Genomic DNA, 26,077 nt, shown 5'->3' with positions numbered 1-26,077 from the left:
CATGACCTGCCATATTGGCTGAGGATAGGATTTCTGCAAAGGCATCCCCACCAAGTCAAACAAGAGGGGTGAGATGGGATCCCCTTATCTCACCCCTCTGAGATTGCAGGAGAAGGGGTGCACTTCTCAATCAATGCACATTGCAGTTTGGCCACCCGAGACCAACTGCATGATCCGATGAATATATCCAGCGTCAAAACCTTCCCTGGGCATAACTTTGCGTAGAAACTTCCAGTTTATCCTATCATATGCTTCCATGAAGTCCAGTTTTAGCAAGACTACCCATAGATTCTTGATTCGAAGTTTGTGAACAATCTCTTGTAGCGCCAGATCCCCGTCCAGGATAAGTCTACCTTTGATAAATGATGTTTAACTAGAGCTAATAATTGTATGCGCCACCCCGGAGAACCTGGTGGCATAAGCTTTAGCAATGATCTTGAAAATTACACTAATTAGCGCGATAGGGTGGAAATGCCTAACGCACCCCGCCCCTTCAGTTTTAGGAATAAGCATTCACACCCCAAAGTCAACCTTGACATACTACCGTGCCAAGGGCAATTCCATTGAGAATTTGAAGAACAAAACCCTTGACTGCCCCCAAGAACTTCTTGAAAAATGATACCAGAAACCCACCCGGTCTCGAAGCCATGTCAGCCTTCATGCTTTGCATCACCATATCAAGCTCTTAGTGTGGCAAAATGGCTGCCAAGTTGGCACCGTGTGTTAGTTTATTTGATCAGATCTTAGAACTGCAAGGTAGTTGAGGTTTATCTTAACTTTGTGGCAGTGGGAGCCCTGGTTGGTTATTTTTTAGAGAAAATGTGAAAGCTTTGTGTCTCGGTGCATTGATTAGAAGAGGGCTTGTTTAAGCCCTGGTTGGTTCTGACGGTGAGAATGTTGAGTCTCCATTACAAATTTATATGACCAGAAAGTTCATTCTCTTGTTTTGTTAACTAACTTTTGAGAACTGTGTGAAGGGTGAAATGACCAAAATGGGGCAAGTTTTGCGAAGTTTCATGGACTGGTAAAACATATATGTTTGCTGCTGCCTACTTATATAAACTGTTGTCCTCTCCAGCAATTCCATGAAACATTATCATGCAAAGCAAGACATGCAGTCAGGAGCACTTCACAGCCATCTCAGGAGGAGGATCCCAAGCAACGCCTTGAAGCAAAGCTTGTGGCTGCTAAGCAGAAGAGGTAATCAAAAGAGGCAAACCGGTAGGGTATTATTATTTGATTCTTTTTTACCAAAGATTGAAGAATATTCTATAATTGTAGGTTGAGCCTCCTGGAGAAAGAGCAGAATCGTTTAGCTAAACTGGATGAGCTGCGTCAGGCTGCTAAGAAGGATGCAGAAATGAGGTTCAACAGGGAAAGGGAGGAGCTTGGCATGAGAGTTGAGCATCGGGTACAGCAAGCAGAGGAGAACCGTATTCAACTCTTGCATGCTCGTTTGCAGAGGCGAGCTGCGCTGGAGGAGAGGACAAAAAAGTTCTTTGGGCAAAGAGTGACATCAGAGAATAAGTACAGGGAGACAACAGTGGTGTTGGCTGCGGCCTTTGACGTGCTGGGAATAAATCAGGAATCTGCTAATTCTCTGCCATTTGAAAAACTAGCCCTCTGTATTGAATCTACAAAAGTTCTTCAGACCGCCAGGGCATTGCTTGATTGCTTGGAGAGTTGTTTTATTCTTTCTGAGACATCAAGTTCATGCACACCAGAAAATATCGATCATCTGCTCAAGCACCTGGGATCACCAAATACGAGAATCCTACCAAGTAGTGCAGCAAGAGCTAGAGTAACACCAAAAAGGACAACTAAAAATTCTGACGCTGGCAAGTTACCTAGATATTCACCAAGGGTAGTGCTTTGTGCTTACATGATTCTAGGTCATCCAGGGGCTGTTTTTAATGTACAAGGCGAGCGAGAGAAACTACTTGTGGAGTCAGCAACAAACTTTGTGAAGGAATTTGAACTGCTGATGAAGACAATACTTGATGGGTTAGATGGTGCATGCATATTGCAGCAGTCTACATTAGGTGCAGTCTCTCCTGGATCTTCTAATAACCAGGAGTGTTCTTCAATTGCTGCTGATCGAACAAAATTCAGATCTCAGCTGGCTTCTTTTGATAAAGCTTGGTGTGCTTATCTTTACCACTTTGTGGTGTGGAAAGCAAAAGATGCCAAGTCGCTAGAGGAAGATCTCGTGACAGCTGCATGCAAGCTTGAGCTCTCAATGATGCAAACATGCAAATTAACTACTGAAGGCATGTCAGATAGCCTTAATTATACTAATATTAATTCAACAGCCATCCAGAAACAGGTATGATTCATAATTTTATATCGGTGCTTCTAACAAACGTGCTGCCATATCCGGTGTGTAGTTTTGGGTGCATATCATTTGGCTTTGAACAAGTCTTATTTTGGGTGCATATGATTTGTCTTAATGTATCATCTGAGGAATAAAGCCTTGGGCATTCTAACAAACGTGCTAGAATGTTTACACTTACTCCCTCTGTCCCATAATATAAGAGCGTTTTTGACACTAGTATAGTGTCGAAAACACTCTTATATTATGGGATGGAGGGAGTAGTTTATTTACTCCGATGCTCTTTTCTTGACATCTTCGTAAGTGTAACATCTGCTGAAACAAAATTCTGTTTGCCGTCCAGGTTATGGTAGACCAGAAACTTTTAAGGGAGAAGGTTTGGCACCTAGGTGGTGAAGCTGGTATTGAGAGGATGGAACTTGCTTTATCAGAAACAAGGTCAAAGTTCATTGGAGCCAAGGAAAATAGGAGCCCCTTGGCAACATCAGATGCAAATGTCGCATCTCTTTCTGGACAGTCTCTTCTTTCTGACACCAAAGATAATTTGGGTAAGGATGGTGAAAGGCTAGGTAGAGTTGTTCAATCTTTGTCCAAGGCTTCTTCTTCAACGTCTCAAAGTAACACTAGAGACAATGGTGGTCAAATGAGCAGCACAGGGTCAGGAGAGCTGCCAATAGAGAATGAGCTTGTCGGATATTTGTTGAAAGCTTCCCCTTCACCATCTGGAAGTAACTCAGGAGACAAGGTCATCAGCAGCCAAATGAGCAGAACGGTGCCAGAAAAGCTGCCAACAGATAATGAACAAATGGTCAATGAGATTTTGCATGGTTCTTTTTCTGATAGCTCTGATGACGTTGGTAAAGTTGAGGGGGATTTCAAGGTTAGGTCCTCTCGTATATTAGAATATTACTGTTGAGCTTCACACCTGGGGTAATCTAAGAACCAAAAATGTGTATCATGGTAGAGAATCTGTGTGAGCTTTGAGTGTCTAGGGGAACTCAAATGCCATGATCTAGGGTGTAGTTTTTTCCAGTGTAAGATGCACCTCCGGTTAAGTAGTATGTTATTTTCTTAGTTGCCCACTTTTTTATTCTCAGGCACAAGTTAGGGAAACAATGGAGAAAGCTTTCTGGGATGTGGTTGTGGATTCAATGAAAGGAGACACACCAGATTACAGTTATCTGGTCAACCTAGTAAACGAAGTCAGGGATGCATTGCACCAGATGGCCAGTAAAGGGTGGAAAGAAGAAATAACAAACAATATTAACCTTGAAATATTGTCCCAGGTAAGAAGAGTCTGAATGAGTGTTATCATGAATCTATTAAATACATCTGATACCAACGAATCATTTCTTGTGGAAAGGTACTTGAGTCGAGCACCCAGGGCACACAATATTTGGGGCAGATTCTGCAGTACTCTCTGGGCATGCTGCGTAAATTATCTTCTCCCGCAAAGGAAGAAGAAATGAAGATCAGTCATGACAAATTATTGAACGAATTGATCGGACACTCTGATTCTCATGATAGAGATCCAAATGCATTTGTAATAGCTGTCATCAAGGGCTTGCGGTTCACTATGGAAGAGTTAAAGGTTTGTATAATCCTTAATACTACCTCGAGGTTTTGAGTAATTTACACTAGCTACACAGTGAATCTATAGCATCATTCAGAAACTAAATATTTTTTATTAAACAGGCTCTTCAGTCTGAAGTCAGTAGAGCACGAATCCAACTATTGAAACCAATTATAAAGGGCTCAGGTGGGGTCGAGTACCTGCAGAAAGCTTTTGCCGATCGCTATGGATCCCGTTCCAATGCATTAGTGTCTCTCACTTCAACTATTCAGTGGATTTCTACCTCAAAGGATATGGTAGAAGAAGAATGGAATGAATATGTCAGCTCCTTACAGATCCTGCCTGCATCAGACAATGTTAGTTTCATGTTCTTAAATTTTACTCCTAGTAAACACTATGCACAGCTACTGTATTAAGCAGTAATAATAGACAAGTAGTTGTGGTTTTTACCCGCTGTTATTGATTAAGCTACAGACCCCCTATGGGCTGTTTTAAGCAACACTAGCCTAAGTATTTATGGTTCTCATCTGCTGCTGTTGATTGAATCTACGCCTGTCTGTCATAACAGGTTCAGCCATTGGTTACGACCCTCCGAGCTGGTCGTGGAACTCCAGATCAGCAACAATCTACAGTGCCTGTAGCAGGTATTTGCTCATTAATTTTATGCTGGCCATTTACCTGAGTTTGTTAATCATGTTACATAACATGAAACAGGAAGTACAGAGATCCTACCAGAGTGCTCGGGAGAAACGATCGACAGGCTAGTAAGGATTGGGCTGTTACAGCTTATCAGCAGGATGGAGGGCATGGAAAGAAAATCAGTACCCGAAACATTTAAGCTCAACTGGTTGAGGTTGCGTGGTGTCCAGAGTCAGTTCCAACAAGTGATTGTTATCGCAACAAGGTGAAATTTTATGCTGTGTTCATTACTACATAATAATATCAGAGCACTAGAACGCATTAACGACTGAACCTAGTTATGTTCTTCTTACAGCATGCTTGTCCAGCGTCAAGTATTGATGAGTGAGGACTCAAAGGCCACTCCCTCAGAACTGGAAAATTCTACCTTGGAACTGTTCAACACGCTTGCAGAGCTACTAGACAGTTTTTCTGATGTTGGCATGGATCAGATCATCGAGGTGATGGTCCGTTCGTCGACCTCGGCCGGCCCTTGTTCGGATGAAATGGTTGAGAACAGGAAGCAGATATTGAGCAGGGTCTTCCTCAAAAGCCTCCAGACTGATGACACTGTCTTCAGGAAGGTGTCTCGATCTGTTCACTGCGCGTTCCGTGCAGTCACCCTAGGTGGCAACGGGACGAAGGGCAGGAAACTCGCCGAGGCGGCCCTGGGGCGCATCGGGGCGACAAAGCTCACCGACCGCGTAGTGAAGGCAGCTGAGGTGCTGATCAAAGTAGCAACAATATCAGAGCAGGTTCATGGCCCGTGGTACAGTCATCTCCTCTAAATGACTTGCTTTGTTTAGGCTGCGTTCGGTTTCTCTCGTCTCCTTTAACTCCGCTCCGGGAGCGGACCAGACTTTAGCTAAATTTGACGGAGCTGCCAAAACCCAGCCCCCCCAACTCCGCGGAGTGGGGAAGTTCCGAACAGGGCCTTAGTGAATCTGTGGTGCTCTGTAAACAGGGTGGGTGATCATAGCCGCTGGGTCGAACATCGCGATGCATCCCCGGTGGAAAATTCTGCAATAGTTTTCTTCTAGGATCACTGGAACAGTCCTTCTGTTTTGTCCGTGACCACACGCTGGCTTTTCTGCACAGTTATCTACTATTCTTAAAAAGTTGTGCTTCATGTGTACTGGTTTCAGCACAATTTTTACAATCTGGGTGTATATAAATGTAGTGCTATATAAGTTGAGTGGAACCACATACACGACACGAGTAAGATCGAAGCTATGTGTTCAGTCAAGGTGCAAACAAGCAATTCATATTGCGGTAGTATCTCAGCATATACTTTGTTTGAAGCCCTGCTGGTCATGATGTTTTTTTTTATCTTCTCTATATTGGTGTTCTCATTAAAATAAATTATGTGCTAATATTCTTTTTAGTTGCATGGTCTCCTTTCCACTGAGATGAACACACTACTTTTGATCATCCAATAAAATACTAAGATCTTGTACAAAATTGGATTTTCTAACCCTTTTCTTCTTATTGTGCCTTCCTCTCTTTTGAGCTCTTTGTCACACAATAACATCCTGCTGCAACGCTCGGGGTATTATCTAGTTATGACTAAAGGAGAGGCGTTTTGAGGAGGTTAGAGCATCTTCAACGGCTGCACTATTTAGTTGCATGGTGCACTAAAATAAGGCAGCTGTTGGAGATGCCCTTAGGCCTTATGCAATGTAAGGTGTTTACTGCTTAGTGAGGTGCTTGATAAAATAAATTACGTTTTTCTTAAGCCCAGTGTTTATTTCTACAGAAAGCATGCCTAATTAAGCATCCGCAATCTAAAAATAAGCACCAATGCTTTAGAAAAAAACCGATTTATTTCTCTAAGCATCTCTCCTAAGCATCTTACATTGTAGAAGGCCTTAAAAAGCCCAAATACGCGGGTCAGACACCCTCGTGGCCACCGACCCCTGTGGGTTGTGGTCTCCCTTCGTCACCGATTGCTCGGCTGCCTCCACATGACCTTCCCCGACCTACGCGGGGAATAGAGAGGAAATGCATGCCCCTCCTTCCCCCGCACTAGCTTTGGGCCGACCCATATGCTCTACGGCGCTCCATAGTTTTTTGTTTTACTAGACAATTGCCCGTGCGTTGCAACGGGAATATAAATATTTTAGTACATTAGCTCCTGACTGCGCATCTATTATTATATTGATGCGCTAAAATCTTAGCAAGATTTTGTATGCAATCGTCATGATTTACCTGCCATTTTATCCTTAAGCACTTATTTGGTCAGAATTCAATTACTTACCAAACAAAATATGTTTTGGTAAGTTAACAAAACATGAGACAATTGATTCTATTTTAGGGAGAATGGATGGGAGAAAAATCATAGATGAGAGAAAAAGTCAAAAGGGAGAAGGGAAGAGTGGGACATATATAAGGAAGGTTGGACGAAAGAGAGGTGAAATGGAAACCTTACGTTCTTTTTAAGTAGTAGAGATTTTCTGTTTTTTTGCTTCTCTAAAAACTGTTAGGGATTTTAAATACAGTTTTGAATTAAAAAATGTTCCCAAATTTAAAAAATGTTCATGAATTTGAAAAATGTTCCTGAATTATAAAAAATATTCATGAATTGGAAAGTGTTTCCAATTTCAAATTTTTTTCGTGAATTTGAAAAATGCTCTGATTTTCAAAAGATATCAATGTATTTGAAATATGTTACTGAATTATAAAAAATATTCATGAATTTGAAAAAAAGTGTCCAATTTCAAAAAATGTTCCTGAATTTGAAAAATGCTCTGATTTTCAAAAGATATTCATGATTTTGAAAAATGTTCTCGAATTTCAAAATTATTAATGAATTCAGGAAAATGTTCATGAATCCAAAAAATGTTCACGAATTTTCGAAAATGTTGAAAATTCGAAAAATGTTCAGGAATTTCAAAATTTGTTTCCAAATTAACAAAAAGCTGTTCATGAATTTCAAAACAAAAATCCGCTGTTTGATTTTTTTTCTAAAATTTAAAGTATAGATATAAAATTTAGAAAATGGTCATAAATTAAAAAATAATTCACAAGTCCAAAAGTAATGTTCTTGAATTCCAAAAAATATTCACGAATTTTAAAAATGTTCCCAAAATTCAGGAATTGTTCATGAATTTAAAAATTGTTCTTGCGTTTCTTTTATTACCGATTTCTTAAAAAGAGTCATAAGTTTAAAATATGAAAAGTAAAAAAAATAATGGAAACAGAAAATAAGAGAAGTAAAAAAGTAAAATAAAAAAACGGTAAAAAGAAAGGGAAAAACCAAAACCGGTGCTGGTAAACCCTGAATGGCCGGCCTATATAGCGCAAGGGCGCTCACGCGTTTCATCTCTCTTCCCGGAAGGCCGGAACTCTCAAAAGAAAAAAAAAAGATCTCTATCCCCGGCGGTACGCGGGGAATAGGATCCGCCCCTCCTCCACTCCCTCCTCTCCTGAGCCCGCGCACGGCCGGCGCCAGCCACCTCGAGGCTTCCCCTCAATCTCCATGGACGCGTCCTGCCTCCCAACGGAGGCGGCGACGGGCGCCGACCGCGATTCGGACCCTCCAAACCTGGGACAGGTACTACTTGTACTGGCCTTGCTTCTGTTTCGGTGACAGCTAAAGATACAGAACTCTAAGCCTAAACGAGTATCCAGGCCGCAGCTTATCACGTGCTTTGTCTACGCCTAGGGTTCCAAACTCGTGCCCAGTTTTTCGTCCAATGCAGCATGAATTGAATCTCAGGTGTCCGCAGCAGTTTTTAGGTTGTGAACCGATGGTGTGGCCACACGTGTCACTAATATAGCAAATACGTCCAAGACGTCACAATTGGAGTTCTGAACATGCTAATTTTGGCGGCATTACAGGATGGAACAAACAGAGCAACTTTAATCCGTTCACGACACTGCAATTGGAATTTTAGACAATGCTAGTTTCAGCAACATTATATGATGGAACGAAGAGGTCTCTACTCTAGCACGCTTTGTACTACTAGTTATTAAGCGGATTTAGTTGAATTTATATTCCGTAGACTTTAATTCGCTAGCTTTGGCCTTTGTGATCTGACATGGGACCTAGTAAATTCTGTACCGAGGACTCGCCAATTTGACGGCACACCTTCAGAAATGTGCACAATGCAATTACCGGCGTGCTTTCTTCAAATTCTGTCACCTTTTTCTTTTATCAAACAATGCATTGGTGATGTCTGATCAATGTGAAATACTCCAGGTAAGAACAGAAGAGGAACTATACGTGGAATCCTTTCTAAAGGTTTCACTTTTGCTGGCCAACCAGGAGTTGATCAAGGTTCAACTTCATGGCTATAAGATGCTTCAGGTCCTTCCTGACACTTTACTTCATCATAGTGCTTCATGTACATACTCTCAGATGACTGGGTCCTTAATTCTTTTATTTCCTTTTCATTGGTCTTTTTTTTCTGCAGCATCTCCTGAAATACAGGAGTGAAAAACTTAGCAGCACTGATCTTCTAAAGTTGATGTTACAGCTGGTTAAATCCGATCATGATTTAGTTTTAGAGAGTACTGACAGTAGAAGCAGCATGTCAGATAAAAGATCCCAGAACAGTGATTGGAGTGCGGCACCCACGGTATACCATTATGATTAGTTTTTTGTATGTCCCTTTATGATGTGTCCTGCTTTGTTCAGACATTTAAATGTGTGACAATTGTTTTTACCAGGTGGTACACATATTTTATTTCAAGGGAGATGCACTCTGACTATAATATACAACCTCTATAACTTAATGTAAGACATTATGTTACAGAGGGAATACTTTTTTTTTCTGTTCTTGAATGTGCTTTGTTGATGGTACAGGGAATCAATGACACAATTTCTTCTCACCAAGGAATGGACTGTCCTATCCTTGCAGAGCATAATTTATTATGCGAGGCATTTATTATTGCAACGTCTTGTCTAGGGTATGATATGCTTCCACTAATTTGGATTGCCTGGTATCCAACTGTATGTAACGCCCCCTTCTCCATAAATAAATGACATTATAGAAGCCTGAGGTCCTTATTTTCAAAATGGATTTCCAATATGAACAATTTTTTTTCAATTGTCAACATGAGACATTGCTCAGTAGGCCAGGAGCGGTATATTCAATGTTAAGATGTGCATAGTTGCCAGTTTGCCACATATTAGCTGTGTCATATGACCGCTGTATTGGGCGTTTTGTGCATATGTACCACGCATGCATGTGTATATATACTTGGTCTCATGGGAATACAGGTTGCTATTCTTCATAGCATTAAATACACCAAATTTCATAGTTGAGACTTAACTGGAGTATTGACAGAAGGCTTCTATTAATTTAGTTATGAATTTATGATCATGTTATTACTACAGTTTATGAATTAATCTGTACCTTGCAAACCATGCAAGTAAAAAATATCACTTATTTAAGAGCAGAGGGAGCAGTTACAAAGCGACTACTTACCTTTGAACTATTTTACAGGATTCAGCAATACATGGGTATGCTTCTATGTCTACTTAATTCTCTCAACAGAATATGGATCCAGATGGAGTGGAATCGTAAATATGTGCGTACCATGTCTGGATTGAGCAATCTATTTTCTGATGGTCAATTTTTGAAGATGTCTTATCACGTTGTGAAATTCTGTGAGGAAAAGCTTATGAATGGAATAAACGAGTATGGTGCTTGTGGTGTGTTCTCCATAGCTCTTTTGGAATTAATCATTCCTCTATTCTTGCGGGTAAATGATCCTCTAAATTTGCAGTTGTGCCCGAACAATGATCGTAAATACACAGCAAATTTAGGTTGCATACAGCCGTGTGTTTACAATCTATTTCTTTCATATTTTTTCAGCTGCTCCGTTGTATACATGTACTTTGGATGGCGGAAATTGGTGTTGACTTGTTGCCTGCAGAAGTTGAAAAGGCTAAAACCTTGAGCTGTATGGAGCTTGATCATTTGCTTGAAATTTCTGATGGGCTGTATACTATTGACAGTGAGGGATGGTTCCGTGAGAATGAGACAAGGGCACTGTTAGAGGGAACTCGACAGAGGGTGTAAGTACATTGCTATAGCGGTTCAGATATACTGTTTTTTTTATCGATACTGGAGTACTTAGAAATGACCAAAGTCAAATGTTTGAAGTGAGAGTTTTCTTGAGTGGCATGAACTTAAATTCTACATCAAATGTTTATTATGATAATCATGCTGTTTACTGCTTATATCATTGCCATAGGTAAAATTTTATAGGTCTGTGTACAACCATTAAGGGGGCATTCCCTAAGTTGTTGGAAAGTCTATCTGTTGGTAATGCGTTCACGGAAGCTTTAGGGTGTATGGAATTGAGACATTTAGGGAAGCTTATCCATCTTGTAGTTATTCCTCTGGTCAAGCATTGTCCCCGTGAAATCTTGGAGGAGTGGACAGTCAACTTATTAGAGCCCATACTATTGGAGTGTGAGGATAGACTTCATGGTACTTGGTTTTATCTTCTTTATAAAAGACAAGCACACAACCTTTTTAACTATGGTAATCTTGTTGGAGAAGATGAACAAATAAATAAAATGGGATATAAGCTACTGCTAGAGTTTACTCGAAAGATGTCAGATTTGCTTGAGGCCTTAGCATTTATGGAAAAAACTGTTGTGCCTCTACATGAAGATGTTAAACCTATCTGCAACAAGGACACTGTCTCTTCTCAAGATTTGAACTCTATGGCACCATCTTCTTTCTGCAGGTACAGTTTTAGTCAAATTCTGTTAAATAATACAATTCTATGTCTATTTATTAGAAGTCATAAATAGAACATGAAAGAAAAACATGTAAAAAGGTAGTCAGTTTTTAACAGGTTTCTTCTACATCATAATTTCTTTGAGAAGTTGAGGATGAGCTTCTTTGGATACTTTGTGGATGATAAAGCAGCAATCAAGGCTCTTCACTTTTGCTGTTATCTGATTCAGCTTGCAGTTTCCACAAATGATGTGCGGCTTGAGCGTTTGATTGTAGATGATCTGCTCCCGTGTTTGATTCGGCGTCTAGACAATGAGCTCCAATGTGCAACCCAAAGTCTAAGACATGAATCAGGGTCAAGTACAGATGGTAGTGTGGACAAAGAGCTGCATGCTCTTTGTGAAGACTTGTATGTTTATCTGGTAAAGGTAAGCTATTAATGCAAGGGAGTCACTACGATGTATGATTTATGCACTTCAAATACACTTCATATTTGCAATTTATAGAATGTACTGGGTACATGCTTTTTGCCGCTGATATGGAACAAAGCGAGCCGCAGCTTGTTTACCTCCATTATCTGCCGGCCCTTAAAAATTTGCTTGTATTGCTTCAGCCATGACAATTGGTTTTATTTTCTACTCCCTCGGTCCCGTAATATAAGATCTTATCACATCCAATACATGAGTACAATGGATGTAATAGCATCTTATATTATGGGACGGAGGGATTATCAAACTGTGGGGACTCGAGCTTAGCATACTTGGGATTGTGAAGAAAGAGCTTACAAGGTTAGGGTTGGAAGGGAAGGTGGTGGAGGATGGTAATTGGTGGTTGTGGATAGTATGGTTCTATGATGGAGGAATTGTGCAGGAAAGTGGAGATAACTGGATTGGTTTGGGAGGTGATGGGCGCAATATTGGGTAGATGGGTCTGCGACTTGGTGGCGGTTAGCGGAGGTGTGTAGGATCGAAAGTAGGTCTAGAGGGGGGGGGTGATTAGACTACTTGACCAAATAAAAATCTAGCCTTTTCCCAATTTTAAGTCTTGGCAGATTTTCACAACTTAGGACAAGTCAAGCAATCAACCTATACATGCAATTCTAGGAGTATAGCAGCGGAATGTACTCATTGCATATGAAGGTAAAGGGAGGGGTTTGGAGTGGCGAACGCAATGTAGACATGGAGATTTTTGGCGTGGTTTCGATAGGTGGTGCTATCGTACATCCACGTTGGTGGAGACTTCAACCCACGAAGGGTAACAGTTGCGCGAGTCCACGGAGGGCCCCACCCACGAAGGGTCCAGGAAGAAGCAACCTTGTCTATCCCATCATGGCCATCGCCCATGAATGACTTGCCTCACTTGGGTAGATCTTCACGAAGTAGGCGATCTCCTTGCCCTTACGAACTCCTTGGTTCAACTCCACAATCTTGACGGAGGCTCCCAAGTGACACCTAACCAATCTAGGAGACACCACTCTCCAAAAGGTAATAGATGGTGTGTTGATGATGAACTCCTTGCTCTTGTGCTTTAAATGATAGTCTCCCCAACACTCAACTATCTCTCACAGATTTGGCTATGGTGGAAAGATGATTTGAGTGGGAAGCAACTTGGGGAAGGCTAGAGATCAAGATTCTTGTGGTTGGATTGGAATGTCTTGGTCTCCACACATGAGTAGGTGGTTCTCTCTCAGAAAATGAATGCTGGAAGTGTAGGCACGTTTTGATGGCTTTCTCACTAATGGAGAGGAGGGTGGAGGGGTATATATAGCCTCCACACAAAATCTAACCGTTACACACAAAAGAGCCAACTTGGTCGGACCGAATATGTGAACTCGGTGAGACTGATTCAGTTTGTGAAGCATAAGGGGTGTGCGGCGCCTCTGTATTGGGCTATATCGCGACGCAGCTCGAAAGGGTCTTGCCCACCGTGTTCGGCCTGGCCGGATTTGCTCTTACTGTATCCGGCGTGACGTTTATCGTCTCGCAGAGTAGTGCGCCCTCGTGATCCGTAGATCGATCTTGCATGCTTTGCTTTGTCCTCCAATATGTCTCGCAGGTCTAGCGTATCTCCCCATGCCTTTTTATTTGAATGGCGTCGGGGTGGAGGCTGAACTTTTGGCTGGAATGCCTCTCTATCGCGGCCACGAGGTGGTCGATCAGCCATATCATACGCTTCCTCCTCCAGTCGGGGTAGTAACCTGCACTTTGGATAATTCTTGGAGGGGCGCTCGAGTTTATATTCCTCGGCCGCGAGGACTTCAGTCCATCTGTCAGCTAGCAGATCTTGATCAGCTTGAAGCTGCTGCTGCTTTTTCTTCAGGCTATTTGTCGTGGCCATAAGCCGGCGCTTGAAGCGCTCTTGTTCGAGGGGATCTTCTGGTACGACGAATTCATCGTCGCCGAGGCTTGCCTCGTCTTCGGAGGAGGGCATGTAATTGTCATCCTCCTCTCCATCTGCCGCTCTCTCAAGAGAGTTGGCTCCTCCATCCTCCTGCTCTAAATCTTGCTGGAGGGGAATGTTGTTGTCTTTGGCACTATTCGGAGTGTTATTATCTCCTGTGCCGGTATCACCACTTTTGCTTTGGTGGGACCTAGAGCGGCGCCGCTGACGTTGGCGCTTGGGTTGCTTCTTGGAGGGGTCATCCTCCGCTATCACATCGCCATTGCCTTCTTTGGGTGTATCCACCATGTATATGTCATATGACGAGGTGGCTTTCCAGTGCCCTATAGGCGCTGGTTCATGTTCGTCTCCTACATCGTCGTCCATACCGTCGATGTCTTCGGAGTCGAAGCCGAGCATGTCGGTTAAATCATCGACAGTGGCTACGAAGTGGGTGGTGGGTGGGCGTCGAATTTCTTCGTCGTCCGCATCCCAATCCTGTTGGCCATAGTCCGGCCAGGGCTCTCCTGACAAAGAGAGAGACCTTAGTGAATTCAGAATGTCGCCGAAGGGCAAGTGCTAAAAGATATCCGCGACGGTGAATTCCATGATCGGCGCCCAATCAGATTTGATTGGCAGGGGCGCGGACGGTTCGGAGTCCAGAAAAGAGTCCGACACCTTGGAGTCATGGGCTTTGCAGAGGATTAGGCTGGTGTTCGGCTCGATCGCCGTTGAGACTGCAGCCCCTGAGGCGGTGTCTAGCCACCCGTCCTCGATTGGCGCGGTTGGCTCCGAGCTAAGGGTCGAAGCTGATGCGGGCGCGGCCTTTGGGGTACTGTTCGGCGGCAGAGCTAGGTCATACCCGTCGTGACAGTGCGGCGCGCCCGGCTGTGGCTCGAATCCGTCGAAGATCAAGTCTCCGCGGGTGTCGGCCATGTAGTTCAAACTTCCAAATCTGACCTGACGGCCAGGGGCGTAGCTTTCAATCTGCTCCAGATGGCCAAGCGAATTAGCCCGCAGTGCAAAGCCGCCGAAAACGAAGATCTGTCCGGGGAGAAAAATCTCGCCCTCGACCGCATCGCTATCGATGATAGTAGGAGCCATCAAGCCTAACGGCGACGATCCAGAGGAACTCTCAATGAAAGCACCAATGTCGGTGTCAAAACCGGCGGATCTTGGGTAGGGGGTCCCGAACTGTGCGTCTAGGCCGGATGGTAACAGGAGGCAGGGGACACAATGTTTTACCCAGGTTCGGGCCCTCTTGATGGAGGTAAAACCCTACGTCCTGCTTGATTGATATTGATGATATGGGTAGTACAAGAGTAGATCTACCACGAGATCGGAGAGGCTAAACCCTAGAAGCTAGCCTATGGTATGATTGTATGTTATGGTTGTTGTCCTATGGACTAAAACCCTTCGGTTTAAATAGACACCAGAGAGGGTTAGGCTTACACAAGGTCGGTTACAAAGGAGGAGATATCCATATCCGTACCGCCTAGCTTGCCTTCCACGCCAAGTAGAATCCCATCCGGACACGAGACGAAGTCTTCAATCTTGTATCTTCATAGTCCAACAGTCCGGCCAATAGAGATAGTCCGGCTGTCCGGAGACCCCCTAATCCAGGACTCCCTCAACGGGGATGCCAACATGTCTCACTTCGGGTATTTGTAACATATCACGAAGCAACAGGAATTGCCGCGCGACAACTAGAGGTTCACTCCAATATTCGTTTGTATGGGTATAGGGGTCAATATGGGTGTCCACGGCTCCGTTGCTGATCATTGATCGGAAAGTGTTCCGGTCATGTCTATGCTTCACCGAACCTATAGGGTCACACGCTTAAGGGTCATCTATCTGCTGAATACTAGACAGGGAGTGTGAGAGAAATTTGCCGAATAAGTTTCGGAGACAATGGAAGAGTTCCAGAGAGAGAATAGCGAAATAGTTTCATAAAACCGAAAAGTTGTTTCGGGATATACCAGTAAGTCAAATTGGTTTCGGGACACGCCTGATAATTCTTGGAGGGTGCCAGAATTATTCTGGAAACTTATGGGAATTTTTCGGGATAAAAACCGAAAATATTTCGGAGCTGCCGGTACCGCTTTGGTTGTTTTTCACAGATGAAATTCACTAATCTGAAATTGTTTCAGAACGAATCCAAAATCATTTTAGTGGGTACTGGAATTATTCTAAGACCCACAGAAATATTTTCAGATTTAATGGACGTGAAAAATTGTCTTCATGAATAGTGAAAACACATTCTTGTTTCCTTTTCGCAGATGAAAATCACTAAACCGAAATTGTTTTGTAACGTGTTGAAAACTATTTTAGTGGGTACTGGAAATGTTCTGAGCCCACATAAATATTTTCAGTCGAACGGACGCTGAAAAATGTTGTCATGAATAGTGAAAGTGCTTTTTGCTTGGCTTCTTGGAGAAGCCACCTTGAGGGCCTTTTGGTATTATCCCCTTGGCTTCTTGGAGAAACCACCCTTGGGCTTGGCCTATAAATAAGGGTGGAGGGGCTGCCTAAAGACACACTCTTTCTCACATACAAGTGCCATTGCAATGATTCGGCTTCTCTCTCCCTCCCCGCGAAATAGTTTCGTAGAGCCGAAAGGTTGTTTGGGTTCCGGTGGGAACTAGTTCTGGACGGCGAAGCCCTGCTGGATAGATGACACCGTATGTGTGCAACTCTATAGAGAGATCGTAGTTTCGGTCTTAGTTTGAGAGTGCCACCGGAAGGGTTGTCCGTGTGACCGTCCGAGTTTTGAAGGTCCTCCTGAAGGGATGTCCGCGACACCGTCCAGGGGACTGTATGACCGCCTCCCGGAGGGCTGTCCGAGGGGCAGATGAGGGTATACATCCTCGCGGTTGTGAGGTTGTAAATCCTAGCTGCGGGGATCTGCACCGCCGATCGTCATCGACTCTACTTTCGAGCGCTACTAGTTGGCAACGAAAAGATCAAACCTTCTATGCAGTCTCCATAGTGGTCCTGGTCTGGTGCGTAAGTCGATTTTTTTTGTTTTCTGTCGCGTTACCCTACAGTGGCATCATGAGCCGTGCTATGCATAGATGCAGGTTTCGATTTAGAATACATAGAGATGTATGGGTGTTGCACAATATAATTTGTAGTAGATGAGTTCTATTACAGAAAATTATTTGTGCGGGTAGCTGGTGAAATCTGTTACCCGATGTTCTTGTTACTTCCCTGGAATTTGCATATTTCTGATCTTGATAACGGCATGGTGGATTCTTATGTTCCGGCAATCCGCGATCCTGATTGATCAACGAAGTGCTAACAGTTCGTTGAAATCCACCATAGTTAGAAAGAAAGATGAAATTTCGCAGACAAAAGGGTAATGCATATCTGATCTGCACGGGGGTCATGCGTATGACGAAGTTTAGTATGGGGTTTGAGATTTTATTATCTCGTGCTTCATACACCCTGCAAAGTTAATCTAGTGACATGAACTATCATAGTTGATGATGAACGTTGGTAGCTGTGGTTTAAGTCAAAACCTTAGAAGCCATGTAAAATAACATTTTGCATAAACCAATAGAGGCATCTAACTTGGTTTTGCAGGATGTGCATGTGATGTGGTATAGCAGTGCTCATACTAATTCGATTATGTAAGAGATGACTATATGATGTAATTTGATTAACATGACCTGCGTGTCATGATTCGGCATGATGGTTGGAGCCATATGATTGTCACTTTAATGACCTGCGTGTCAACCTTAAGTAATGCACTTATTTTATTAGCTATAGAGATAGCAATATTATCTGGTGCATCGATAAGGTGGTGGCAATCTTTGTGAAGGTGAACATCGACGCGAATGCCTAAGATGAAGAAATGAAAGACTTCTTCGTCATAAGGGGCTATACCATATCATGCTATTATGAATTTCCTAAGATGTTTATCCCTCTTGATGCACCCTTCTTGATTGCGCAGTAGTCGCTTTTTATTAGGGTGTTCTCTCACTCCAAAATATCAAAGTAGTTAGTGTTCACCCAAGTGTAGCACCATCTGTAATTCGTATCTTTTCGGGGTGCGCCATGTCCACATGGGTACGAACAAATCAAGAGGAATGAGGTGGGTGAGGTCAGACCTCGCAGCAAGATCACTTGCTTATCTTTGACGTTCAGGTAGGATCATCCTGAGCTCGGAACACACCCATCGAAAGATGAACAAGAGTCACATGGAGATGTGATCGGCAAGTTTGCCTACCAATTGAAATTCTCATCATCAGTGATGTCCACATCAATGGCGTGGAATCGAAATGTGGGTCTTGTATCACTCATAATCAATTTTGAGAGATATTGATTTGAGTGGGAGCCCACTGTTGAATTGACAAGTTTAATTCTTAGTGCAATTAATTATGAACATTGTCTAAGTGTTTCTTGCAAAATAGTTGTAGAATAATGGCTCGCGTTTCCACCTTCCCTGTTAAAATTGAATAGCTGTTAAATATCTGGTTAAAAACTTTACGTTTGGTAATGTAATGTGAGGATTGTCCTCAAGAGTGTCGAGAAGGGCTTTGTCCCATCGCATGCTTTCCGTATACTCCCACTAAATGCTATGGATGATGAGACTCTCATCCTTCGGTCCAAAAGCTAGAATTCCGTTACGGTCAAGTGCAATATGTTTGCTTCCATGAAACCTGAACTTCGAAAGTTTTGGATAGTTATGTGATATTCATGGAACTAAAAATTAATTTTCAGATACAAACAAAGGCTAAAAGATATGAAATATCCAAAGCAAAGTTTGCTTGCAAATTATTAGTAAAGTGTTTACTATGCATTAGACTGATAAGAGAGGGATCCAGAAGAACACCTGTAATATGATGAAAGGTGAATAAAACAACAACTTAAAGAGAAAGGAAGTGTCCAAAGGGTGTTAGTATGACTTACACGCCTAGGAAGTCCAGGGCTAACACCACTCTTAAGTTGGGTGCTTCTTTTGCGAGTAGGAGAAATACTAAAAGTTAAACTGTTAGAAGTGTAAAGGTAAAAGGAGTGAAGACTGGAATATCCAACTCATATGTATGAATGTCATATGAGTTATTGATGTATAGAAGGCTGGTCAGAAGAAATAGTTCTTGGGAATTATGATTAAACTTGTTAATCACTAATACTTGGGTATTGTGATTTGATCACAAAGATACCCGCTCGATTGCATTCTGTTGCGAATCCATGCAAGAACTACTACCGACTGAAAGACTAGCCATGAATGAGGTTTTGATACGCGATGGGATCATAGTAAAAGTTACTATCCCTTCCATCGGTGTATTCCCTATGTATTTATTTTCATACGTCAGTATAGAGTTTTACACACTCTAGCCCTTTGTGTAAGGTGTCTTGCAAGAAAGTTGTTCATAATAGAACTTTTGATGTTCAATATTATGAATAAACGTAAGGGCCATACTTTCATTATGAATGAGATGTATGTTATTAATAATTATATTAATATATTACATCTGTCTTTACTTTCATAATTCATTTTAGAGTTTCATACACTCTAGCCCCATTGCACAATGTTTATTGCAAAAGGGTTGTTCATAAAAGAACAATTGATGTTCAATATTATGAATAACATGAAGGGCCATGCTTCCATCTAAGATGGGATGTATGTTATGAATATTGATGGTAAAATGATACATCCATAACATTGACGCTAAATGTCGCAAGAGTATGAGAATACCACACATGCGTGGCACTGCATTTGGTCACATTGGAGAAACCCACATGGAAAAATTCCATTATGATGGATTTTGAAGTCGTTTGATTTTGAATCATCTGACACTTGCAACTTTCCTCCGAATAGTGCAGTGACTGAAATACCGTTCACAGGCCGTAAGGAACGAACAACAAACTTATTGGTGATCATACATTTGATGTGTGTAGTCCGATAATTGATTTATCTATCTTCAGAAATGACTCAAGTAGATATATGGATATTTACTTGATGAGACGTAAGTATGGATCTTTTGAAATCATTCGAAAGGTTTTCAAAATGAAGTAGAAGTTATTGTAACAAGAAAATTATGTTTCTGCAATTTTATTGCAGAAAGGAATATTTGAGTTACAAGTTTAGCAAATGTGCTGATGAGTTGTGAAAAGAGTTTCATAACTTACAACTCCTAGAACACCATATAAGTGGAATTTCTCTGAAGATGTAATCAAACCATTTATGACATGGTAAGATCAAAGATGACATAAATAAATTTGCCATTATCACTTTTAAAGAGTAACGCTTTAGAGACTGCGACTTTTACCCTGAAAAGAGCTCCATCAGGTCTGTTGAAATGACGGCATGGTATGGTACGCCCAACCATGTTATATCTTTTCTTATCATTTGGAATATGGGGCTTACGTAAAAGGTTACAAACCTATTCCAAATCAGACAAGTGCTACTTTGTAAGTTATCTGAAGTCATTGGGTATACCCCACCACTATACCGAGGCAAAGGTTTTTTGCCACAAAACAACATGCTTTTAAAGAGAATAGTTCTTGCAAAAGGGTAAGTGGGAGGACAATGCAACTCGACGAGATAACAAGTATCTTCGCCATCAGGTCAAAGGAAAGGAACCTTGGAAGTGATTCCAGAGTTTCCTACTGTGACTGATACGGAAGCCTCTACATGAGATGTATGGACTTCGGTCGAACTTGCAGCTGAACAACGTAGGCAAAGCTCGTGCAAACCTCTAAGGTGCGCAAATGAGATAATGTTGTTAGACAACAATATACCTATGATACACAAGGAAGCATTGATGGGCCCTGACTCCGGAATTGGCTAAATGCCAATATAATCTGAGATAGTTTCCATAAATGATTCAAGATTTAAATCTTGATAAACCCTCCGAAAGACTTGGAGTCTAACAGATTGTAATGGGACTATAAATTGATATGGATAAAAATGTTTTATCTATTAAGCTCGACTTGTTGCAATAACAAGTTCAAGGAGTTGAGTATAATGAGATTGTCTCACCGTAGCAATGCTTAAAGTCGGTTCGGGTTAAACTAGCAATTAATACATATTTCAAAACATGAGATATGAAACATGGATGACAAAAGAATTTCCATGAAATGGAAATACAACCTAGGACTTGTATGTGATACAATCCAAAGTATTTTGTCGGTCCAGAGGATGCTAGTAAGTATGCTAGCTTCAGAGTTCCAGCAATGGATAGAAGAGAGCAAAATGGAGTTGGAATCTTCATTTTTGATGGAATGGTCAAAGGGGTTTGACTTCATCAATGGGTAACGAAGATGCTTGTGGTTTCAAGAAAGTAAGTGGGAGCATAATAATATTTCTTAAAACCTTGTGTGCTTGACACATTGTTAATTGGAAATAAATTTCTTGACACGAAATAGGACTTCATTTAAAAATAGTTTTTTGATGAAGTGCTTGGGCTAAATAGCCTTGATATTAGGCATAATGATCTATGGAGATAGATTTACCTAATAGAGCTGAGCAAAAAATACATATTGACAAGATTCTAAAACCGTTTAGCACTAAGAACGACAAGGAGTGATTCTTGCCGAAGTCACATGGAAAGAGTTTTTACAAGAATCAGTGTCCCAAAACACTGATGATAAAAATACATGACGGAGATTCCAAACACTCATGTGTTTGGATTAATCATGTATTCCATGGTATGTAAAACAACTAGATATGTCCAATACTCCCAAGCTGTTGCGAGTATAGATACCAAAGTGATCAAAAGTACGGATCATGGGACAATAGTGAAAAAGGATCATTGAGTACTAAAGTAGCACTGATGACATGTTTTCTCGCAAGTGGAGATCATGAAGAGTTTGTTGTAAAAGGTTTCATCGATACAAACTTCATCATTTCTCCATGCAATTTTTGATTTAAATTCGGGGTTTTGTGTAACACACAATATGGTGGTGCAGTTAGTTGGAAATTGTTCCAAACCAGTTACTGTGGCGAATTCTATAACAAAGGCGAAGTATGTTGCCACTTAGAAGCGACAAAGACAAAGATGTTGAATCATATAGTTCATTCATGAACTTAGTATGGTTGCAAGAAGGCTTTGGCCAATGGGACACTATTGCAGATAGTTGCTCCATAACTCAGTCTGAGGAATCAGGTTTCGACCAATGATTCACATATATACAAAGCCAAGTCCGCACAAAATATGAATTTTGTGAAAGCGTGAAAACGCGAGGATATGCAGAGATACACACGGAGCCGAAGTTGTCAGATTCGATGGACATCAGACTATACCACATGCGAAGCATTTTTTACACCAGTATGCCATAGGTGTAAAGTGAAGGAAATATTCCCTTGAGGCAATAATAAAGTTATTGTTTATTTCCTTATATCATGATAAATGTTTACTATTCATGCTAGAATTGTATTAACCGGAAACATCATACATGTGTGAATACATAGACAAACAGAGTGTCACTAGTATGCCTCTACTTGACTAGCTCGTTGATCAAAGATGGTTATGTTTCCTGACCATAGAAAAAGAGTTGTCATTTGATTAATGGGGTAACATCATTAGGAGAATGGTGTGATTGACTTCACCCATTCTGTTAGCTTAGCACTTGATCGTTTTGTTTGTTGCTATTGCTTTCTTCATGACTTATACATGTTCCTATGACTATGAGATTATGCAACTCCCGTTTACTAGAGGAACACTTTGTGTGCTACCAAACGTCACAATGTAACTGGGTGATTATAAAGGTGCTCTACAGGTGTCTCCAAAGGTACTTGTTGGGTTGGTGTATTTCGAGATTAGGATTTGTCACTCTGATTGTCGGAGAGGTATCTCTGGCCCACTCGGTAATACCCATCACTTAAGCCTTGCAAGCATTGCAACTAATGAGTTAGTTGCGGGATGATGTGTTACGGAATGAGTAAAGAGACTTGCCGGTAACGAGATTGAACTAGGTATTGAGATACCGGCGATCGAATCTCGGGCAAGTAACATACCGATGACAAAGGGAACAACGTATGTTGTTATGCGGATTGACCGATAAAGATCTTTGTAGAATATGTAGGAGCCAATATGAGCATCCAGGTTCCGCTATTGGTTATTGATTGGAGACGTGTCTCGGTCATGTCTACATAGTTCTCGAACCCGTAGGGTCCGCACGCTTAAAGTTCGATGACGGTTATATTATGAGTTTATGTGTTTTGATGTACTGAAGGTAGTTAGGAGTCCCGGATGTGATCACGGACATGACGAGGAGTCTCGAAATGGCCGAGACATAAAGATTGATATATTGAAAGCCTATATTTGGTTATCAGAAGTGTTCCGGGTGAAATTGGGATTTTACCAGAGTACCGGGGGTTATCGGAACCCCCCAGAGGTTTAATGGGCGATGATGGGCCTTAGTGGAGAAGAGGAGGGGCGGCCAGGGCAGGCCACGCGCCCCCTCCCCCTCTAGTCCGAATTGGACAAGGAGGGGGCGCCCCCCTTTCCTTCCTCTCTCCCTCCTCCTTCCCCCTTCTCCTACTCCAACTAGGAAAGGAGGGAATCCTACTCCCGGTGAGAGTAGGACTCTTCCCTGGCGCGCCTCCTCCTAGCCGGCCGGCTCTCCCCCCTTGCTCCTTTATATACGGGGGCAGGGGGCACCCCTAGACACAACAATTGATCTCTTGGATCTCCTGGCCGTGTGCGGTGCCCCCCTCCACCATAATCCACCTCGGTCATATTGTAGCAGTGCTTAGGCAAAGCCCTGTGTCGGTAGAACATCATCATCGTCACCACGCCCCATGTTGACGAAACTCTCCCTCAAAGTTCGGCTGGATCGGCGTTTGAGGAACGTCATCGAGTTGAACGTGTGCAGAACTCGGAGGTGCCATGCGTTCGGTGCTTGATCGGTCGGATCGTGAAGACGTACGATTACATCAACCGCGTTGTGCTAACGCTTACGCTTTCGGTCTACGAGGGTACATGGACACACTCTCCCCTCCCGTTGTTATGCATCACCATGATCTTGCGTGTGCGTAGGAATATTTTTGAAATTACTATGTTCCCCAACAGTGGCATCCGAGCCAGGTTTTATGCATTGATGTTATATGCACGAGTAGAACACAAGTGAGTTGTGGGCGATACAAGTCATACTGCTTACCAACATGTCATACTTTGGTTCGGCGGTATTGTTGGATGAAGCGGCCCGGACCGACATTACGCATACGCTTACACGAGACTGGTTCTACCGACGTGCTTTGCACACAGGTGGCTGACGGGTGTCAGTTTCTCCAACTTTAGTTGAACTGAGTGTGGCTACGCCCGGTCCTTGAGAAGGTTAAAACAGCACTAACTTGACGAACTATCGTTGTGGTTTTGATGCGTAGGTAAGAACAGTTCTTGCTCAGCCCGTAGCAGCCACGTAAAACTTGGAACAACAAAGTAGAGGACGTCTAACTTGTTTTTGCGGGGCATGTTGTGATGTGATATGGTCAAGACATGATGCTATATTTTATTGTATGAGATGATCATGTCTTGTAACCGAGTTATCGGCAACTGTCAGAAGCCATATGGTTGTCGCTTTATTGTATGCAATGCAATCGCCCTGTAATTGCTTTACTTTATCACTAAGCGGTAGCGATAGTCGTAGAAGCAATAGTTGGCAAGACGACAACGATGCTATGATGGAGATCAAGGTGTCGCGCCGGTGACGATGGTGATCATGACGGTGCTTCGGAGATGGAGATCACAAGCTCAAGATGATGATGGCCATATCATATCACTTATATTGATTGCATGTGATGTTTATCTTTTATGCATCTTATTTTGCTTTGATTGACGGTAGCATTATACGATGATCTCTCACTAAATTTCAAGATAAAAGTGTTCTCCCTGAGTATGCACCATTGCTACTGTTCTTGGTGCCGAGACACCATGTGATGATCGGGTGTGATAAGCTCTATGTTCACATACAACGGGTGCAAGCCAGTTTTGCACATGCGGAATACTCGGGTTAAACTTGACGAGCCTAGCATATGCAGATATGGCCTCGGAACACTGAGACCGAAAGGTCGAGCATGAATCATATAGTAGATATGATCAACAGAGTGATGTTCACCATTGAAAACTACTCCATTTCACATGATGATCGGTTATGGTTTAGTAGATTTGGATCACGTGATCACTTCAATGATTAGAGGGATGTCTATCTAAGTGGGAGTTCTTAAGTAATATGATTAATTGAACTTAAATTTATCATGAACTTAGTACCTGATACTCCCTCCGTCCGGAAATACTCGTCGGAGGAATGGATGTATGTAGATGTATTTTAGTTCTAGATACATTCATTTTTATGCACTTCTCCGACAAGTATTTCCGGACGGAGGGAGTAGTATTTTGCATGTCGATGTTTGTTGTAGATAGATGGCTCATGTTGTTGTTCCGTTGAATTTTAATGCGTTCCTTGAGAAAGCAAAGTTGAAAGATGATGGTAGCAATTACACGGACTGGGTCCGTAACCTGAGGATTATCCTCATTGCTGCACAGAAGAATTACGTCCTGGAAGCACCGCTAAGTGCCAAACCTGCTGCAGGAGCAACACCGGATGTTATGAACACCTGGCAGAGCAAAGCTGATGACTACTCGATAGTTCAGTGTGCCATGCTTTACGGCTTAGAACCGAGACTTCAATGACGTTTTGAATGTCAAGAAGCATATAAGATGTTCCAGGAGTTGAAGTTAATATTTCAAGCAAATGCCCGGATTGAGAGATATGAAGTCTCCAATAAGTTCTATAGCTGCAAGATGGAGGAGAATAGTTCTGTCAGTGAGCATATACTCAAAATGTCTGGGTATCATAATCACTTGACTCAACTGAGAGTTAATCTTCCTGTTGATAGTGTCATTGACAGAGTTCTTCAATCACTGCCACCAAGCTACAAGAGCTTCGTGATGAACTATAATCTGCAAGGGATGAATAAGTCAATTCCCGAGCTCTTCGCAATGTAAAGGCTGCGGAGGTAGAAATCAAAAAGGAGCATCAAGTGTTGATGGTCAATAAGACCGCCAGTTTCAAGAAAAAGGGCAAAGGGAAGAAGAAGGGGAACTTCAAGAAGAATAACAAACAAGTTGCTGCTCAGGAGAAGAAACCCAAGTCTGGACCTAAGCCTGAGACTGAGTGCTTCTATTGTAAACAGACTGGTCACTGGAGCGGAACTGCCCCAAGTATTTGGCGGATAAGAAGGATGGCAAGGTGAACAAAGGTATATGTGATATACATGTTATTGATGTGTACCTTACCAGAGCTTGCAGTAGCACCTGGGTATTTGATACTGGTTCTGTTGCTAATATTTGCAACTCGAAACATGGACTACGGATTAAGCGAACACTAGCTAAGGATGAGGTGACAATGCGCGTGGGAAATGGTTCCAAAGTTGATGTGATCGCTGTTGGCACGCTACCTCTA

At 42.2% G+C, this 26,077-nt stretch overlaps 1 protein-coding gene and 1 long non-coding RNA gene across 2 annotated transcripts in view; both read left to right on the top strand.

Moving 5' to 3' along the window:
* The window catches only part of LOC123132579 (uncharacterized), an 8,594-nt gene extending 2,710 nt beyond the window's left edge, over positions 1-5,884 (top strand). The window contains exons 2-10 of the mRNA XM_044552405.1: positions 1,079-1,200; positions 1,282-2,326; positions 2,676-3,212; positions 3,430-3,618; positions 3,696-3,923; positions 4,028-4,261; positions 4,474-4,549; positions 4,620-4,809; positions 4,900-5,884. Coding sequence (XP_044408340.1) covers positions 1,079-1,200; positions 1,282-2,326; positions 2,676-3,212; positions 3,430-3,618; positions 3,696-3,923; positions 4,028-4,261; positions 4,474-4,549; positions 4,620-4,809; positions 4,900-5,371 — 3,093 coding nt within the window. The 3' untranslated portion in view covers positions 5,372-5,884. The remainder of the gene's footprint in view (positions 1-1,078; positions 1,201-1,281; positions 2,327-2,675; positions 3,213-3,429; positions 3,619-3,695; positions 3,924-4,027; positions 4,262-4,473; positions 4,550-4,619; positions 4,810-4,899) is intronic.
* A 2,037-nt stretch (positions 5,885-7,921) lies between these two features.
* On the top strand, positions 7,922-11,887 carry LOC123130496 (uncharacterized). The gene is made up of 8 exons (XR_006463845.1): positions 7,922-8,136; positions 8,785-8,892; positions 8,999-9,163; positions 9,255-9,321; positions 9,391-9,494; positions 10,034-10,292; positions 10,406-11,288; positions 11,400-11,887. It is a non-coding gene; the product is annotated as an uncharacterized lncRNA (long non-coding RNA).
* The last annotated feature ends 14,190 nt before the right edge of the window (positions 11,888-26,077 follow it).

Source organism: Triticum aestivum, chromosome 6A (assembly GCF_018294505.1).
Source record: "Triticum aestivum cultivar Chinese Spring chromosome 6A, IWGSC CS RefSeq v2.1, whole genome shotgun sequence".
Lineage (NCBI taxonomy): Eukaryota > Viridiplantae > Streptophyta > Magnoliopsida > Poales > Poaceae > Triticum > Triticum aestivum.
This window is presented reverse-complemented; position numbering and strand designations above follow the sequence as displayed.